The 14310-nt window shown below is 43.5% G+C and overlaps 1 protein-coding gene across 3 annotated transcripts in view; it reads right to left on the bottom strand.

The window, feature by feature from the left end:
* itpr2 (inositol 1,4,5-trisphosphate receptor, type 2) overlaps nt 1-14310 on the bottom strand; it is a 472778-nt gene that overhangs the window by 404064 nt on the left and 54404 nt on the right. For all 3 annotated transcript variants that reach the window (XM_041202236.1, XM_041202237.1, XM_041202238.1), the window contains exons 3-5: nt 2759-2871; nt 1632-1718; nt 654-812 (exon numbers count right to left, since the gene is read on the bottom strand). In XM_041202236.1, the coding sequence (XP_041058170.1) occupies nt 654-812; nt 1632-1718; nt 2759-2871 (359 nt within the window). The remainder of the gene's footprint in view (nt 1-653; nt 813-1631; nt 1719-2758; nt 2872-14310) is intronic.

The raw sequence follows: 14310 nt of genomic DNA, 5'->3' as shown, positions 1-14310 counted from the left end.
GAGTTAAGACCTCAAACAGTTCAGCCATGATCTTATTGAATGGCAGGGCAGGTTTGAGGAGCCAATTGGCCTACTTTTGCTCTTAGTTCTTATGTTATGTTAACTAGCAACCCAGAGGTCGTGAGTTCAAATGCCACCATGGCAGGTTGTGAAATTGAATTCAATTAATCTGGTGAATTATGGGCCTAACCTGAAAACCTGACCATGAAAAGCTGTCAGGTTGTCCTCAGAACCCACCTTGTTCACCAATGTTCTTCAGGGAACATTATTGTCACCCCCACCAGCTGACTACATGCGACTCCAATCCTATAACACACAAATGATTATAAATGCCCTTGGGATCAAAACTACTTCCTTGCCAGATTCACCCAGAACCCAAAAAGAATAAAAAAAAATCAATAAATTTTATTGGATGAAGGGACATGGAGCAAAGGGGAATAAATGGAATAATGGTATAAATCAGCCATGATCTAATTAAATGGGAGGGCAGGGCTGAAGAGGCTGAATGGCCTACTCCTGTTTCTACTGCTCCAGGCCTGAGAGTTCAAGGGTGAGGAGCACCACTGGGCATAAATGTAATTTCTAACTAAACTAACTAAACCACTTGTATATTCTGCGGTGTTTATCACATGCTGCATCTTATTCAGACTCACATTGTCACCTTCACTCCTCAGCTTCCAAAAAGGTTGAATGTAGAACCAGGAACCTTCATTTCCAGAAATGTCCAAGGAGACCCTCATTGCGTTTTTTTCCAGGAGAGCTGGTAGCCTCTTGTTGACAGTGAGGTACTTGTTGCTTTTAATGTGCAGTAACTGCAGTCAAAATCACAGAGACACTGAGCAATGAAACATTTCTTTCATCCAAAAACAGATTATTTAAATATACATGTTCTTTATTCTCAATTTTTCCAACTCTGCCCTCTTGTGCACCCCTTAATCCACCATTGATGGCCATGCCTTCAGCTGTCTAGGCCTTGAGGTCTGGAATTCCCTTCCTAAACCCCTCTATTCCTCCACCCTCTCTCCTTCTTAAGGCCTACCTTTTTGATCCTTCTGATCCTGCCTCTTAACATCTCCTTCTTTGACTAAGTGTTCATTTTTGTCCGATTGTGCTTCTGTAAGGCAGAGGGCACCTGTTCTAGACCAAAATATTGAGGGATATTACACAGGATTTGCTCTTGAATCTTGTTAAGATGGTGGATGGCTTCAATGAATCAGGAGATGAGCTACTCCTCACTGAGTACCAGCCGCTACACAGCTCTTGTGTTGATATGGCTGGTTTAATTAAACTATAATCAATGGCAGCCTCCGCAAGATGATAATGTTGGATGACTCAGGGTTGGATGGTCAGGGTGGAGATAGCTGGGCTCTTTCTTGAATGAAATGGTCATTACCTGTCCCTTGTCAGTTTAAGCCAGAATATCATCCAGCCCTTGCTGTAGGCTGGCATGGGCTGCTTCATTATCTGAAGAGTTGTGAATGTAACCGAAAACCACAGAACTGTCAGCAAACAGCCACACTCTTGACCTTATAATACAGGGAAGATAATCGATGAAGCAGCTGAAGGTAGTTGGGCCGAGGAAGCTACATATGCCAATGACCCACAAACCTACCGAGTAACAGTTCTCTCACCTGAATGACATTGCTGTACTTCACAACCTCCCCGAGCAGTTTCTTGTTCTCAATTTCATTCTGTTTCTGCTCCAGTTCGGCTGCTTGCTGTAAAACACATTCATTCATTTTCAAAGTTACCACCATCTTCACAAAGCAAAGAACACTCAAAAGCAGGGACTGTGAAAATCCTTCAGACCAGTGGGCCTGTACTCTATCTTTGAAAGAGCTATCAGACCCACTTCCTTGTTCTTTCTACATACTCATGCAATTTTTTCCTTTTTAAGTATTTATCCAATTCAATTTAAGAAGTTGCTCTAGAATCCTTTCAGACAGTGCATTCCAGATCATTACACTGTTCACCATTATATATCCTTTGGACAAAAGCATCAACTTACATCTACACTGACTACACCCAGCTCTACCTCATCTCCACCACTGTTGCCTAAGGACATTAGTGAATCAGATGGGTTTTTACAACAATTGATGACAGTTTCACAGTCGCTGTTACTGAGACTAGCTCTCAATTCCAGATGTTTTAACTGAATTCAAATTCCACCAGCTGCCATGGTGGGATCTGAACCCATGTCCCCAGCGCATTAGCCTGGGCCTCTGGATTACTAGTCCAGCAACATTACCACCATGCCACCATCTCCCCAAATAGAGGCATAACATAGTGGCTATAAAGGGCCATGGGGGTGACTGGGAGGCACCAGGGCCAAAGAGGAATATGGGAACAAGTTGGCATGGAGAGCGTGAGGGGTGAGGGATGTTTTTTGTTTTCTTGTTTTATTGTAACTGGGACGAGCACCGAGGCGAGACTTTTAAAACAGCCCCACCCCCACCTGGCAGCCCCTGCGGCTGCCTCTGAACTCTTTCCAGGGTTGCTGGGCCTGACTCCTGTTAGCACCCACCTCCCCACCCCGTGAAACGAAAATCTGAAGAATCAGGACAATTTCTCTCGAGTCAGGTTTGCAGAGTCAGGAATTTTCCCAACTCAGGAGCAAAAACTCAGCCTTATATTGGCCAATGACAATGTCCAACAACTCACTGTTCAGATTTTTAAAAAAAAACAATTTAACCGTGCAGGAAAACAGCCCACAGGTTGAAAAACACACATTCTTTACACTGTGAAACGCAATGGGTACCTGTAACTTTCCCAACAGTGCAGCTTCAGTATTCCCTTGTTTTGACTGTTTCGCTTTCCAGAACTGTTTCTGTGCTGAATACCGATTCATAGGACACACCTTGAAAAGGCAGTCTAAGGTGCAAAGAAAATAATGGAGAAAGCAGATTACAAACTCAAAGTTTCCAAGATTCTTGCTCTGAAATTTGTTTTGTTGACGTCAATATTCTTACGTGGAATATTCTTACTTGTGAGATTCACTCTCTGCTATTTAAAAAGCAATTCTAAAGATCAGACTTTCAGGGGAGTTTCTGCTCCTCTAAGTTTTAATATAGGAAGATAAAAACTAAATTTCCACTCATGTACACACCATTTCCCAGTTAACATTGAAAGCAGCCAGTTTGTTCCTGTGGCTTAACTAATATTGTTAATAGCACCATTAAGCTACAATGTGCAGTCCACATTTATGGTTATAGCATTGTAAACAGAGCATGAACTTTCAAGAACATAACGCCCAAGTAAGACAGACTCTCACTGTGTTGATTTTAGGGTATTCCCACTGAAGGTAGTCATCCAGCAATGAAGCAACATTGTGCCATGCATTGTTGAACAAATAGGGCAAAAAAAAAATTCACTGGAATTCAATATGAATGCCAATGTTGGGATGTGCTTTGAACCTACACCTTCTTCCTGTTCATGTTTATCTCATTAAAACCAAACACGACTGGGCTGTTATAAGATAAGCAAGTTGATTTAGCATCATAAGAGAGTTTTTCCAGCTGAGCTGCCTTATGAGTTTTTCCAGCATTTTCTGCTTTTATTTCATATTTCCAGCATCCGCAGTATTTTGCTTTTATGCTATCGTAAGGTAAGATATAGGAACAAGAGTAGACCAGTTAATCCCATGAGTCTGTTCCACCATTCAGTAAGATCATGGCCAATCTCAGTTTTCAAACTGACGATGGATCTAACATCAATTGCTCTTTGCAAAAGAGAATTTGAAACGTTGACCACCCTTTGTGTGTAGCAATGTTACCTCATTTCACTAAAGTGTGGCTTGAATTTTTAGACTACGCCCCCTAGTCCTAACTAATACCCCAACAAGCAGAAATAGCTTCTCCATAACTATCGTACCTGTTCTTTGAGTATCTGAAAAACTTCGATCATGTGTAAGGACTAAGTTCTAGAGGTGGAGGTGGAACCTCATCATTCCTAGTTTAAAGGGCATAAAACAAGTACAGTGAAATCCAGCATAAGAGAGCAAGGACCTACGCCCCAAGGTTATCTGAAAGATGCCTGACCTGATTTTAGGTCATCATTTTTCAACAGCACCTGGTGGAGAGGTTGTGAACCTTGCAGATTGCCCAGGAGTCACCAGAATTTGAGATTAAACTGCAGATCAGAGCTGTGAGCAACCCAGGAGAAAACTTATAAGAGGCATTTTTCCCCCCATTTTCTTTGAACACTTTTGTTTATTTATAGAAGAATATTGGCGATGAGAGAAAAAAATATTTTGACTGGCTGTCAAGAATCATTCAAATCGAGTACCGGATCGTACGTTCGTTTTCCAATTGGCTGGAAGGATGATGCTTATTGAGGATGGATGGGTCGGGTGACCAATGGTGGCAACGTGAGGGAGGAACTGGTGGAGGACAGAGGTCACATTATGAAATCTCCAGGAATATGCCCCACCAGAGTCAGCAACCCAATCCTGGTGGCCACCTGCGACATATGTAAAGGCTGCTATGTAGATGATGAGCCTAACACCTGGTTTTAGGTCCTCTAGCTGACACTAGGCTGCCATGAGCTCAGCAGGCAGCCTGCTTCAGAGACTGCTCCACCAACTCCATTATACCCTGGAGGAACAGCACCTCATCTTCCGACTAGGTACTTTACAGCCTTCCAGACTGAATATTGAGTTCAACAACTTTAGATCATGAACTCTCTCCTCCTTCCCCAGCCCCTTTCCGATCCACCTTTTTCCAATAATTTATATATTTTTTTCTTTTCCCACCTATTTCCATTATTTTTAAATGTATTTCTATCCATTGTTTTACCTCTACCTTTTAGCCCATTTCGATTCCACCCACCCCACCCACACTAGGGCTATCTGTACCTTGCTCGTCCTGCTTTCTGCCCTTAATGTCACCATTAGCACATTCCTTAGATAATATCACCACCTTCAACACCTCTTTGTTCTTTTGTCTGTGACATCTTTTGGTTATCTCCACCTATCACTGGCCCTCTATCCAGCTCTACCTGTCCTACCCGCCCCCCCCCCTCCCCCCCCCACCACCACCAGCTTATATTTCAGCTCTCTTCTATTTTTACTTAGTTCTGATGAAGAGTCATTCAGACTCGAAACGTTAACTGTGTTCCTCTCCGCAGATGCTGCCAGACCTGCTGAGTTTTTCCAGGTTTTTTTCGTTCTAGATTTCCAGTATCCACAGTATTTTGCTTTTATCCATTATACCCTCGATAGACCCTCACCTCATCACCACTCTTCACTCACCCACACCCCACCCTTAAAAGGACTTACCCAAGGACCATAGCAGGTGAGGTAAGCAGCTTGATATTCATCTATTTAAAATGAGCGAGTGGCCCGTGGAGGTGCAACATGCACCAACAACTCAGCCAACCATGGCTCAGCGACAACGTTTACATCTGAGTCACATGGTCATGCATTCAGAGGCATGAGCGCAAAAATCCAGGCTGACACTCCTAAACAGTACTGAGGGAGTGCTGTACTGTCGGAGCTGCTGTCCTGTGATTGTGATGTTAAACCAAGGCCTCATCTGCCCTCTTTGGTGGGCATTAAAGATCCCCTGGCACTATCTTGGAAAAGAGCAGGGGTGTTCTTCTCGGTGTAAAGATCAATAGTTATCTCTAAAACCAATCACTAAAAACAGATGATCTGGTCATCATCACATTGCTGTTTGTGGGATCTTGCTGCACTCAAATTGGCTGATATGTTCCCTACAACAGTGACTGTGCTTCAAAAGTACTTCATTGGCTACAAAATGCTATGGGACATCCCAAGGTTGTGAAAGGAACTGTATCAATGGAGGGCTTTCTCTTCTTTTGTTTAAGTGAGGCCTGAGGCCCAATATTGGACCTGTCCTGGGTTTTCCGGTTCCCACTGACAACGCACCACGGTGCTCCAAAACAGGCCTCACGGCCAATTTTTACCCAATAATGTCTGCAGGTGCCGAGGGTTTCACCTTCCAGAAAGATGCAATTGTGTGTGTACAATGTGCAATTTACTGTTCCTGTATCATGTTACACTGATCTGCTGGCACACTGTGTAGTACTGCTGAAGGAAGAAAGGTCCAGCTGTACTGGTTGCAGATAACAGGAAGCATTGGCATTCTCACACTCAATGCACCTGTATGTAATCATTTTACTGTTTGGTCCCTCCTTCCTACTGCTATTTCTAAAATTTTAAAACCTGAATAAAGGCCTTTAAAATGGCTGAAACTGCGTCTGTCCATGGCCCCGGAGCAAAAGAAGCCACTTGGCCATGTTAGGGAAACCCACGCCTTGTTATCTCAGAGAGGCCACTAACAACATGCCTGCAAGTAACCCCCCCTCCTGTCCATAGCGGTCAGCTGACAGTGGGGTCTCCCTGCAGGGAATTACGTCCCACTCCTCTAAAGTCCAACACCATGACATTGCTGCACGCTGCTTAAGTGGTATACAAATAAACCAACAGTCCAGGCAACTCCGGATAACACAAATACACTCTCAAAATTGTTTCAGCTCACCCACAGCACTCAGGTACATAAAGGACACATTGCATTTACATTTGTTAATGGATCGCTAATCTTTTCAAGATGTTAATATATATTTCCAAACTCATTTCAGACCTATTTTGAGCTACTCGAGAGATTATTTTTGCAAAGCAATTACATGCTCGCTCCAGCAGTGTGTACCACCTGCAAGATACACTGCAGCATTTCAAGGTTCCTTCGTTAACACCTCCCAAACCTGCGACCACCAAGAACAAGGGAGTGGGCACATGGGAACACCTGCAAGTTTCCAACTGCCCCTGTGAAGTTGAGCCTTCTTATTGATCCACTGGAGTCCACGTGGCGAAGGTGCTTTCACAATGCCACACTATCCTTACTTGGAAATATATGGCTGCTCCTTCATTGTTGTTAGGTAAAAATTCTGGGACTACCTTGCTAACAGCACTGTGGATGCGCTGACACCATGTGGACTGGAGAAATTCAAGGTGGCTTTCTAACAACTTCTCAAGGGACAATTAAGGATAGGCAATAAATGTCAGCAATGCCACAATCTTACAACCTTCGTCCTTGTTTTCTAATCTCTCATGGCCTTACCCCTCCCTGGTTCTGAAACCTCCTTCAGCCCCACAACTGAGATATCTGCACTCTTCCAATTCTGGACTCTTAAGGAGTTTTTTTTTATTCTTTCATGGGATGTGGGCATCACTGACAAAGCCAGCATTTCTTACCCATCCCTAATTGCCCTTGATCCGAGTGGCTTGCTAGGCCATTTCAGAGGGCAGTTAAGAATCAACCACATTGCTGTGGGTCTGGAGAACCATGTAGGCCAGACTGGGTAAATACAGCAGATTTCCTTCCCTGTAGTGAACCAGATGGGTTTTTACGACAATCGATGACAGTTTGATGCTCACCATTACTGAGACTAGCTTTCAATTCCAGGTCTTACTAATTGAATTTAAATTCCACCAGCTACCATAGTGGGATTTGAACCCATGTCCCCAGAGCATTAGACTGGGCCTCTGGATTACTAGTCCAGTGACATTACCATGACGCCACCATCTCCCTTGATCCCTGATTTCAGTTGCTCCACAATTGGCAGCCATGCCTTCAGCTACCTCAGCCCCAAGTTCTGGAATTCCCTCCCTAAATCTCTTCACTCTCTCTCTGTTCTGCTTTGAGATACTTTGACAAAGCCTTTGCTCACTTGGCCTAACATCTCTTGTGACTCGGTGTCAAATTCTGCTCGATAACATTCCTGTGAAGCATCTTGGGACATTAATTAGTTAATTTACATATTATGCTCAGTGTCCAAAGCAAAAAAAGTGTTGAAACAGGATATTGAGACTGAGATAAAAACAGAAAATGCTGGGAAAACTCAGGTCTGGCAGCATCTGTGGAGAAAGAAACAGAGTTAATGTTTTGAGTCCGCCTGACTCTTCTTCCGTATGCCTCTAAGAGTCATACAGAGTTGAAACGTTAACTCTGTTCTTGTCTCCACAGATGCTGTCAGACCTGCTGAGCTTTCCTGTATTTTCTGTTTTTATCTCAGGTTTCCAGCATCCGCAGTATTGTGCCTTAATCATATCAAGACTGAGACTTGCTAACTTAGCATTTCTGGTATTCCAAGCATCACTCCATACTTACAACTTAGAACTGCAAGAAAGAAATGAGCAATTGAAAGCAAACAGCAGGAGAGATGAAGTTTATATTGAGGGATGTGAAATTTTGTTTTACTTTTGCAGAAATGAAAACTGTCTTAGAGGGTTGGAGGAACCCCTGTGGCTTGACTGAAGGACTATTTTCAGAGCACAAGCACTCAATGTGTTCTTGGCTGTAAATTCTGCTGTGTGTTAGTGAAGATAATGAAAAGAGTTATAAATAGTCGTTTTTAGTACAGAACTTGAGTATTGCTGAAAAGAGACTTGTTGAAGCTTTTCACCTTGCACTCATCAGGACACTTTGCAAGAATACCAATATAAGGGGAAAACAACAATTTATACTGTATGTGAATTTGCCAACCAATCAGTGCAGTCTTCACACACAGCACATTTTAGTATCTTAGCAAGAATGTAGACCAGAGCACAGGGCGAACTCCCTGCTATAGGGGATCTCTAGGCCAGGGCACGCGGTGAGTGCCCTGCTGTAGGGGGTCTCTAGGCCAGGGCACAGGGCGAGCCCCTTGCTATAGGGGGTCTCTAGACCAGGGCACACAGCGAGCTCCCTGCAGTAGGGGGTCTCTAGACCAGGGCACAGGGAGAATTAGCACATTATAAATTTAATGCAGGAAAAGAAAAGCATTTAGAATGGTACATTCACCTCTTTGTCCTTTTGTTTGTGACATCTTTTGGTTATCTCCACCTACCACTGGCCCTCTATCCAGCTTTACCTGTCCCCACCTCCCCCACCCCCACCCACCTTTAAACCAGTTTATATTTCACCTCTCTTCTATTTTTACTTAGTTCTGTTGAAGAGTCATACGGACTCGAAACGTTAACTGTGTTCCTCTCCGCAGATGTTGCCAGACCTGCTGAGTTTTTCCAGGTATTATTATTTTTGTTCCTTCTAGATGGTAGTGGTCGTGGGTTTAGAAGGTGCTATCTAAGGAGGCTTGGTGAATTCCTGCAGTACATCTTGTAGATGGTACACACTGCTGCTACTGTGCATTGGTGTTGGAGGGAGTGAATGTTTGTGGATGTGGTGCCAATCAAGCGGGCTGCTTTGTCCTGGATGGTGTCGAGCTTCTTGAGTGTTGTGGGAGCTGCACTCATCCAGGCAAGTGGAGAGTATTCCATCATACTCCTGACTTGAGCTTTGTAGATGATGGACAGGCTTTGGGGAGTCAGGAGGCAAGTTATTCACTGTAGGATTCCTAACCTCTGACCTGCTTTTGTAGCCACAGTATTTATATGGCTAGTCCAGTTCAACTTCTAGTCAATGGTAACCCCCAGGATGTTGATAGTGGGGGATTCAGCACTGGTAATACAATTGAATATCAAGGGGCAATGGTTAGATTCTCTCTTGTTAGAGATGGTCATTGCCTGGTACTTGTGTGGCATGTATGGTACTTGTCAGCTCAAGCCTGGATATTGTCCTGGTCTTGCTATATTTGGAATGGACTGCTTCGGTATCTGAGGAGTCACAAATGGTGCTGAACATTGTGCAATCATCAGCGAACATCCCCACTTCTGGCCTTATGATGGAAGGAAGGTCATTGATGAAGCTGCTGAATATGGTTGGGCCGAGGACATAACCCTGAGGAACTCCTGCAGTGATGTCCTGGAACTGAGATGACTGACCTCCAACAACCACAACCATCTTCCTTTGTGCTAAGTATGACTCCAACCAGCAGAGAATTTTCCCCCCTGATTCCCATTGACTCCAGTTTTGCTAGGGCTCCTTGCTGCCACACTCAGTCAAATGCTGCCTTGACGTCAAGGGCAGTCACTCTCACCTCACCTCGGGAGTTCAGCTCTTTTGTCCATGTTTGAACCAAGGCTGTAATGAGGTCAGGAGCTGAGTGGCCCTGGCAGAACCCAAACTGGGCATCAGTGAGCTGGTTATTGCTAAGCAAGTGTCACTTGATAGCACTGTTGATGATCACTTCTATCACTTTAGTGATGTTGGAAAGTAGACTATTGGGATGGTAATTGGCTGGGTTGGATTTGTCCTGCTTTTTTTGTACAGGATATATCTGGGCAATTTTCCACTTAGCTGGGTAGATGCCAATGTTCCAGCTGTACTGGAACAGCTTGGTTAGAGGCACAGCAAGTGTTGGAGCACAAGTCTTCAGTCCCATTCCCAGAATATTATCAGGACCCATAGCCTTTGCATTATCCAGCGCCTTCAGCCGCTCCTTGACATCACATGGAATGAATCGAATTGGCTGAAGACAGGCATCTGTAATGCTGGGGACCTCTGGAGAAGGCCGATTCAAACATGGAGTTCTGGGAAAGATGGGCATGGATTTGGGAAGTGACAACATGTTCAAGGATTTGTGGGGAAAAGGAGTTTGAAGAGTGGGAGCAGTTTGCAAAGACAGAGGATCAAGGACTGTTATTTTGAGGAGACAAGTGATGATGGCAGATTTTAAGGACAGAGAGAAAGAATCATTAATAACGTTGGCTAACATGGAGGCCAGGAGAGGAATGGTCAGAAGTTTAGTGGGAATAGAATCGAGATGGGAGGAGATGGGTCTCACAGAAAAGAGGAGCTCAAGAGCAGGTGTCAAAGGGAGATAGGAGAGATACTGGAGAAAGATGCGAGTTCAGGGATAAGGCAGAGGGAAAGTATTAAAGGAAGTGTGACCTGATCAACCAGGGAAGGAAGTGGCTGAGGCAACAGACCAGATTGTCTGGTTCCTCATGACAAAGGTGTCATGAGCTCCTCACATCTATTGGTGGGGAGGGGGGTGGAGGTGGGGAGAAAATGGTTTGTAATAGATAAAAAAAAAGAGGCCAGCGATTATCTTTGTATTCCAGGATTATTCTGGAAGAGTGAACAGTGTTGGCTGAGGGGAGTACGTCCCAGTGGTGCTTTATGTGAACCAGCCAGATCTGCTAATGAATGGCTAAACCACTTGTCTGCCATATACACTTTATAGATAATTCATTTTATCTCAGCAAAGAATGACAAAATTGTTGGAGTGTAGAAGGAGGCCATTCAGCCCATCATTACTGCACTGGCTCTCTGAGCATTTTAACTTCGTGCCAATCTCCTGCCTTTTCCCCATAACCCTGCACATTGGATGGTTATCTAAATAGAAATAATGCCCTCTTGAATGCCTCAATTGAACCTGCCTCCACCAAAATTCCAGGCAGTGCATTCCAGACCCTAACTACTCAATGTGTTTTTTCTCACCTCACATTTGCTTCTTTTGCAAAACACTTTAAAACTGTACCCTCTGGTTCTCGATCCATTTACAAGCGGCAACAGTTTCTCCCTATCTACTCTGTCCAGGCCCCTCATGATTTTGAGAACTCCTCTCAAGTCTCCTCTCAGCCTTCTCCACTCCAAAGAAAACAGTCCCAACTTCTCCAATCTTCTCTCATAACTGAAGTGTTTCCTTCCTGGAACCATTCTCATAAACCTCTTCTGCACTTTCCCCAATGCGTTCACATCCTTCCTATAGTGTGGCGCCCAGAACTGTACACAATACTCCAGCTGAGGTCTTGTACAAGTTCATCATAACCTCCCTACTCTTGTACTCTATGCCCCTATTAATGAAGCCTAGAATACTGTATGCTTTAGAAACAGCTCTCTCTACCTGTCCTGTCACCTTTGATGACTTATGTACTATTACACCCAGGTCTCTCTGCTCCTGCACACCCTTAGAATAGTGAGCTTTATTTTATACTGTCTCTCCATGTTCTTTGTACCAAAGTGTATCACCTCACCCTTCTCCACATTGAACTTCATCTGCCACCTATCTGCCCACTCCACCAATGTATCAATGTCCTTTTGAAGTTCTACACAGTCCTCCTCACATTTACAATTCTCCCAAGTTTTGTGTCATCCGCAAACTTTGAAATTGTCCCCTGCACACCAATATTTATCAGGAGGCTGACATTTTCCCAATGCAATGTAACTGCAACATTGTCCACAACCCACCTATTTGCAGAAACCTACTAAATAGATGAGGAACATCGTCAAATCCAATAACGCATCAGCAGATTCAACAAAACCAATGGCTATCTTCTTTTATAAACTTATATTTGAATGAGCCAGAAAATGTGATCCTTCTCTGACTAGAATATCTTCTAAAACTCTCTCATTTGAAGTACTGCATCAATTTGAAAAGCTGTTTTTAAAAGCTCAATTACATCGCATGTACATTTGCTGGAAGATCTGTGTAAATTATTAATAGACACTAACCACAAAACACAGGAACCGTTAGCAAAACCCAAGTGCAGGTGGTTTAGCTGTCAAACGATGGCCTTGTCTGATTATTAGCTGTTGTTCTGTTTCAATTGTATTCTGTACAATACATCAGTCACATGTTAAACAATTCAGAGAATTCTCTCCTCTAATTCAGCTGACAGGTTTTATATTCTTCGATACAGGAGGGAACAAGCACAGCCAGCTTAATACAACTACATTTGGACAAAGCTAGCCATTTTTACTGGAGATGGTTGTAATTGCCACCATCAGTCATGGATCAGTGGGTAACACTTTCGCCTCTTGAATCATGTCCCGCTCCGAAACTTGAGTGCATAATCCAGGTGATACTCCAATGCAGTACTGAGGGAGCGCTGAACTGGTGGGAGATGCCATCCTTCAGATGGGATGTCAAACTGAGGCCCTGTCTGCCCTCTTGGGTTATGTAGGAAGATCCCATGTCACTATTTCAAATAAGGAGCAGTGGATTTGCACCTGGTGCCCTGGTCAGTATTTATCCCTCAACCAACAGCACTGAAATAAATTAACCTGTCATTTATCTCATTGATGTTTATGGGATCTTGCTGCGTGCAAATTAACTTCCGCATTTCCAACATTACAACTGTGACTATGCTTCAACAAAATATCACACGTTAGCTGTAAATCTCATTGGGGAAACTCCCAAGGTTCTGAAAGGTGCTATATAAATGCAAGTTTTTTTTTCTTTTGCCATTGGCCTAAGAGACACTGATTTCTTGATCACTACTACAGGATGGCCTGTTCCTATCTTTGCTAACAGACAATCAACGCTAACATCCTTAGTTGAAACGCAACTCTAAACAAAACTGTTGTCATTGATTGGGAGGGACAATGTCCTTATAATCTAGAAGAGGCCTATTTTAGTGAAGCTAACCCTGCTACAGTATCAACCAATGACCTAAGGCTCCTCAGTCACAGGGCAGCTATTGGCTGATATCGGTTACCAGTTTTTGGCAAATGCTAGAAGCAGCAGCTTTTGTTTCCAGAGATCTTCGAAACCATCACTCCACACAAGTTGGCGCTCAGGTCTGTAAATCGTTGGAAGGCGCTCCATTGTTAATGTACAGCTAGAAGAAAGGCTTTGTTAAGGGCCCAGCACAGGATCAGAGAAGCCTTGTGCTACATTTTTATTGTCACAATAGCATTGCGTTGGAAGTTAACTGTTACATGCAGCTCTCCTACTGAGCTTGAAATAAGTCCAGTTACGTCAAAGACAATATGCACAGGTACTACAAGTATCCCCAACAGGGAAAGACAGAGCATTCATTGCGAATCTTAAGAAACAGCCCTGAGACCAAAACCCTCTAGACCACCACCAAATCCACTCAAACCTGATAGGGTGAAGTGCACAAACATCGACAAAGGATACGGGAGCACAAACTTACAGAATTCATGCAACGTGCACAAAAACTTAAAAAATAAGATGATGCAAGATGGAAAGGAATGGGTTCCCATGAAGCAACCAAAGCCAAGGCCCTTGGTGATGGCAGAAAAGATTGAATAGTTAATGCCAATCTTTACTTTTTTTAAAACTTGTTTTTCAACTTCTAGACTAACTACTCCAACACACTCCTGCTCCCCACCAAGCTCCCCCACCCACCTCCCCCATTCACCCTTTCTCATCTCTTATTCTGTTCTTTCCTGAGAGTTGTGTCTTCTGTATTCCAGTGACATGCCTGTAAATTATTTCTGCAATTTCTCCAGTGTTTCACTAATGGTTGTGCAATATAGAGATCAAAATAGCACACAGGTGCTCCAAGTGTGGTCTAACCCAAAGTATTATATAAATCTGCCCCTACTTTTGCATTATAGTCTTCCAGAAATTAATCCCAGGTCTTTTCACTCTATGATCTTATCAACTTGTGTTGCTACTTTTAGTAATTTATATTTTCAGATCTCTTTGCTTCTCCAC

This window comes from Carcharodon carcharias, chromosome 13, assembly GCF_017639515.1.
Source record: "Carcharodon carcharias isolate sCarCar2 chromosome 13, sCarCar2.pri, whole genome shotgun sequence".
Classification (NCBI taxonomy): Eukaryota; Metazoa; Chordata; class Chondrichthyes; order Lamniformes; family Lamnidae; genus Carcharodon; species Carcharodon carcharias.
Note: the sequence above shows the minus strand (reverse complement) of the source record. Positions and strands in the feature narration are given on the sequence as shown.